General features: G+C 40.3%; 1 protein-coding gene across 1 annotated transcript; it reads right to left on the bottom strand.

Moving 5' to 3' along the window:
• Window positions 1-639: 639 nt before the first annotated feature.
• Window positions 640-1,860, bottom strand: LOC113316347 (F-box/kelch-repeat protein At3g23880-like). Its single transcript, XM_026564547.1, has one exon. It carries the CDS (start codon window positions 1,858-1,860, stop codon window positions 640-642), a length of 1,221 nt encoding a protein of 406 aa, XP_026420332.1.
• Window positions 1,861-6,397: the final 4,537 nt, after the last annotated feature.

Below are 6,397 nucleotides of genomic sequence, written 5' to 3'. Positions count from 1 at the left end.
CAAAAGAAACATCCATTTGCTTGATCCTCTAAACTTTTTAGGGAATATTGGGGATATGCACCAAAACCGGCTGTCATTGTGGGGATATGCCCCAATATTCCAGTTTTTGGAAATATGTCCGAGCCGTCCAAAATTCCGACCAAATCAGTTAAGTAGTCAAAATTCACATACATTTGGGATTACATATACGAATTAAAAAACACATATAATATATACTATCACCTTTACAAGGAAGTTGCAGGAAGAGATTACAACAAATTCTTTGAAATAACAAAGAGCTACAAAATGAATGTATATTTGACAAATTCGTCAGAAGAAAACAGATTAACGTTTCATAAGAAAAAATAGATTCATTAGATCATAATAGTCACACATGATTGGTCTATGCAAATTAGCAAAACTTACAATCGCAGACTGAAAAAAATTGGCCAACAGATTTCACAAAACTTTAAGACAGAAAGCTACAAAATGCAAGCATTTTCAGCAGAGAAAACATCTAATGAAATGTAGGAAACTGAAAAGCAAGAACAAGACACGAATCTTTGCTACTACAAAGACCATATAAGAACACCCCAACTTACTAAATTGATTAAACATCAATGACAGATTTTTCTTCTCTTCCTTCCCAATATCTTCTTCTTAATCACCATCACTGTCACCATCTCCTGTATCACTGTCATGGTCGTCAACATCATCAACATCGGCATCATCTTTATAGTTAGCCTCATCTTCTTTGTGGGAGGCTTTCCATTGTGCTGGCCCTAGATATATACCCGTGTCAAGCGAAATTAGCCTCTCCATATATACAGCTACTCTGAGAGAGGAAACCACCGGGACTTGATGGATATCCAGAAATAAGTCTTGTTTTGGGTCATATATAACCATATGCAATAAATAATCACCCAGGTTTAACCCTAACAAGATTTTTCCATTCTTTAACGACTGCAAGGGTATATAATTGTAAACTTCCCCAAAATGTTTTTCTAACTCAATGGTGAATAGTTTGGCCCATGATTTCATCACTCCGTTGTCCTTTGACACCCACACACTTATAACCTTAGAATCATAACAAAACAAGCAAAGTGATCCACATAATACACATAAAAATGGTTCGGCAGCATCATCAAGGATATCCAGTGGCATCTTATCAAGCTTCTCTTTCTCAATATCAAAACAAAGAATAAAACGGTCATTTCTGAATTCAGTCCCTTCTTCATTTATTATCCAATGAAGAGATCCATTAACAGGCAGACGAGCCATAGAAAACACCCTATCAGAAAAATCATCCATCTTGACACCATGAACTCTTCTCCATGAATTTGATTTAAGCGTATAAACATGAACCTTACACCAATTATTGTTAAGAGACTCCGCTAAACATACCACTTTAAAATCTTCAATTTGGTAATCATATGCAAGTCCATATTCTACATACATCCTACTTCGATCCTTTGATGCACCAGGGGGATTTGGTACTCTCTTACATTCGTTAGAACATGGGTTCCATAACATAAGAACACACGAGTGAAACTTATTAACATGCTTTAACAAAACCAAGCCATTACAGCATCCAAGAAACTCAATTCCCCTCTCGGTAGATTCAACTAGGCGTATGTCATGACTAGATTCCTCGCATGTAGAGGAAAATGGATCGTAACTTAAGGTATCTATATAACCATTACTGGGGAGCATGATACTAAATTTGTCCATTTCAACAGCATGCTGGTATTGTGTTTTAAGAAATTCAGAGCTTTTCAATAAATTGAGCCACTCATTGTTTACGCACCTGAATCGTGCAATAGACTTCACAGGCAACCGGATCAGGATGTCTGATAAGATATCTCTTGGCAAGTTCACCATTTCTGCAAGTTTCAGGACTAAACATACTAAGGAGAGATCTGACTAAAACAAAAATTCATTAAGCTCTAATCATTGATTTCAAGCAAGAGATAAAAAAACATTGGAAACAATGGAGTACCTGCAAATGTCAAGGTGCTGGGAAAATTTGCCAAGATTGTATTGGTTGGGCCTTCGGAAAGAAACAGAAGCTATTGTTTTCTTTTTCATAGTTGTATTCATCAATTTTTATTCAAACCAAAAAAAGTCAATGAAAAGGGAAATGTACAAAGATGTTCTATGGTTTACTCTTCGCACGATCTGCTTTCCAACCCAAGATTCTTTTTTACAATTTCCTACTGTGACTCATGCTCAAGTGCCTATTGAACCCAGCACGAAATACAATCATCCGAATTGAAACAGTCAATTACAAAAATTATAATCCTATTTGAGCAGCATTGTGTGCTCCATTAAGTCGAATGTGATCAATTACACACTTTACACTCCCCAACCTCCCAGTCAAATTTTCAGTGATAATAAAATGATACAAAGATTGAAATCGACATCCTTGAGAATTTATCAATTCTTACAAGTAAATCATTTGTCTTCTTCCTTTCAAAAGGATAAAGAAATTACGAACTACAAAGTACCACATGAATGTAACTAGCTAGTGTCTATGCCATGTGACGTGACATCACAGGAACATACAGTCATACTGCATATATGCAGAAAAGTACTGTGGACAAGGATATAGTATATAGTAATAGGTAATGAAGTCCATTGAAATAGCACTGATAAAGTTATCGCAGTCAAACAGAGAAGTCACTACACTCTCTTGTTCAACCATTTCAAGCAAAAGGATAATGGAAAGTTTCAAAATCCCAATATACCCAATGCCAGATGCCAAGAAGCACAAGCCAGATGCTAAAAAGCACAGGTCAAATGTCGTTACCAAAGTGTAAGCCGACACGTGGCCATAGGAAGGCGCGGGAATCTGGTGAAAAGATCTTACTTCAAGTCCCGAGATTCGTCGTCAGGGACTTGTCAAATCAAGTCAGAATTATCCTTATCTGCACATCAGCGAAGTAAAGGTCGGGACGAGGTAATTCTCCAAAGGGGACGTAAAGCGCGAAAGGAATCAGATGTCCATTACGAAATGACCACGAAATAATGTGACTTGGCTTGGAAGAAAAGCTACCCCCACAAAGAAGATGAATTATCGGGCAAAAAATAGGACAGGTGTCCCGACAAGACCACGTGAAGTCAGCGAAAGGTGGTGAAAAACTTTATGGAATATGCTCCAGGCGAAGTATAAAGTAACCTCGGTGAGATAATGTGGGTTGTATACCATTTGGGTTGTTCGGGGCTATAAATAGAGACCTTGGGGCAATGTAAAGGGAGAGATCTTTTGGATAGGGAAAGGTCTAGAATAGGAGATAGAGAATTAGGGTCTCCTTGTAATTCATAGGCTTAAAGAAGGGATTAGGGTTTCCTGGTAACTCACGAGTGTAACTTTTATTTCTCTTGAGACTAATAAATAAACTTAAGTTCTTGTGTTTATCATGTCTTAGATCTTACTTACTTTCCATTTGGGTATGTTGCTGGATTTCCAGTAATCACATTTTGGCGTCCAGAAACAGGGATCTTAGGTTGGGGATATATCCTCGTCTAAAGAGTAGGGAGAGAAGATGAGGTTGCACCAAAGAGGCGGAAACCAAAGATCTGAGAAGGCTGGTTCGAGATCTGAGGATTAAGCGGAAAGACAAGTAAAGAGGTGGATAAAAGGACGTATTTAGGAACGAGGTAAACGATGAAGGGAAAGGTGAGGCAAACGAAATCACAAACGATGTTGAGAAGGAGTAAACGATTATAGGCTCGGGATCAGGAGGTAAAGGACGATATATTGGTAAAGGATGAAAAGCGAAGGACCATGATACAAGGGAAACGCAGATCGAAAGTGAAAGTCGGGACTGTGGTGAAACCTAGTAATATTGTGAAAGCCGGGACTACTGCGGAGAAGGAAATGAACCGAGAAAAGGAAAAGGAAAACGATGACGAGGAGGATGAGGTATCGGAAGAACTGGGTGAAACCCCTAATCAGGAGGAAGATGACCAGATGATGCATGAGGAACGTGAACGAGAAATGACTGATGAGGTCATGTGGGAAGGAAACAATGAAGCGGAGGATATCACAGCGTCATCTCAAAGGCATATCCAGTGCGAAAGAAATCAGGAGATATGTGAACAAGGGATGATGGAGTTGTTAGAAGGGTACCATAGAGAAAGAGAGATATAAGGAGGCTGTTAGAAGAGGCGAGACGGGAAAATCGCGAGCTAAGGTATGAGGAAGAGAGGAAACGTGAGGAAGAAAGAAAACGCGTCAAGACAGAAGTGAACATTGATGAAATAAGAAGGAGAACCATAGAACATGAGATCTTATGCGAGCTAAGAAGATTAAGGATGCAGGTGGGAAGTTCACAAAAAGGCGACGAGGAGAAGGGAGGATCCAAGCGAAAGGATCCACGAGGGAACGGAGGAGAGAGGCATAAGCTGAAGAACAAAGGGCAGATCGGACAAGAGTCGATGGCCTGGACGGAGTTAAAACCTCCAGAACTTAACACAACTATGGAGAAGGTATGGGATGAGGTGATATTAACCGAGAAGATACCGGCACCACCAAATATGGGGAGAGAACCAGTCCCGGGAAGCAAGAGTCATGAATTTTGTAGGTATCATCATTTTCAAGGGCACCATACCAACAACTGTAGAAGTGTTAGGAAGATCATACACCGGATTATCGGACAAGGGAAACTTGCGCACTACATTGACCAAAAGGAGGCACCTATGATTACTTGTCACAACAGACAGGAAAAAGTAAGCCGAGAAAGGAGACGATTAAGCTGTAATTTCATAGCACATTCTAGGAGAAGATAGCGTACTCTCAAGAGTGTACAAGGTGGATTGCGAAGGTAATGAGATAATGAATTCCCCGAAGGAAGAACCATTAGAAGGCTGGCAAAGGAGAGAAATATCCTTTTCGGCGAAGGACGTACCATAAGGAGAAATTCAGCATATGGATTCACTAGTCATTAGCCTATCTATGGACAGGATTTCATCCCAGGAAGGGGGCCAGCAAAATAAGGAGATGACTTGGGCGGTTGACAAAGTCTTGATAGACATGGGTAGCTCAGTAGACGTCCTATTCTACCATACCTTTAGTGCTCTGGGGTACGAGGATTCTGACTTGCTACCTTATACAACGCTGTATGGATTCAATGGAGTGACGACAAGGCCAAAAGGCGAGATATGCTTGAAAATATTTGCAGGAGAGTTGGAAGCAAAGGTTACTCTATGTGTGGTATATGTGGAGTCGCCATATAACGCTCTTATAGGTAAACCATGGGTGCATGGAATAAAAGGAGTTGCGTCCACTTATCACCAAATGATACGGTTCCCTATGCCAAGTGGAATCGGTGAAATACGAGGAAGCGGAGAAGAAGCCGAGAGCTGCAACGAGAAAGATATCGATCTTTACGAGAATAAAGTAAAAAGGAAGAAGGAACGGAAGAGGAAGGTACTGGATATGAAGAAGAATGTCGAGTTACGGGTATACCTGGTAAAGGCTAAAGAAGGATGGGCAATACCTATCGAGGTACCAGAAAAAGAGAGAGAACCCGCGAAGCCCATAAAAGAACCAACCCCGTTGGGAGAGCCAACCTTGAATTTCGCCGCAGTCGAACATGCGAAAGATATAAATCTAGGAACGGAAGACGAACCAAAAATCATAAAAATTGGGACGAAGATGGAGGTGGAAGAAGAAAGGAGGTTGGTGGAACTATTAACAAAATATGGAGACATATTTGCTGGAGCATAGAGGAAATTCCAGGCATTGATCCGCGTGTTGCGTGTCATCGGTTGAAATTAGACCCAACAATCAAGCCAATAAGACAACGGATAAGGAAGATAGCGACGACCTATCATGAGAAAATTGACAAGGAACTTCAGAAGATGATGAAGGCAGGCATCATAAAGCCGGCGAAATATCCAGATTGGGTTGCGAATATGGTAATTATACCAAAGAAGAACAATGGCATAAGAATATGCATTGATTTCAGTGATCTAAATACCGCTTGTCCAAGGATAGTTTCCCTTTACCAAATATCCCTCATATGGTAGAAGCAGCGTCCAGGTACAAAAGGTTATCATCCATGGATGGATATTGTGGATACAATCAAATACCTTTGGCCGAAGAAGACCAGGAGCACACGGCTTTCTTCGCTCCTATAGGGCTGTACTGCTACACGAGAATGCCATTTGGATTGAAAAATGCAGGGGCCACATACCAGCGAATGGTGGAAAAAGTATTCGCAAAATGGGTACACACAACGTTGTAAGTTTATGTAGAAGACATGTTGGTCAAAACCAAAGACTCCGGAGATCATGTGGAAAACCTAAAAGAGATCTTCGATCAGATGAGGAGATACAAGATGAAATTCAATCCATTGAAGTGCATTTTCGGGGTAGAATCAGCGAAGTTCTTAGGCCATATATTTTCTCGAAA

This window comes from Papaver somniferum, chromosome 10 (assembly GCF_003573695.1).
Source record: "Papaver somniferum cultivar HN1 chromosome 10, ASM357369v1, whole genome shotgun sequence".
Lineage (NCBI taxonomy): Eukaryota > Viridiplantae > Streptophyta > Magnoliopsida > Ranunculales > Papaveraceae > Papaver > Papaver somniferum.
This window is presented reverse-complemented; position numbering and strand designations above follow the sequence as displayed.

What these genes read in the sequence shown, in the direction of transcription:
- LOC113316347 (XM_026564547.1), bottom strand. Translation starts at nt 1,860, where the DNA reads ATGGTGAACTTGCCAAGAGATATCTTATCAGACATCCTGATCCGGTTG.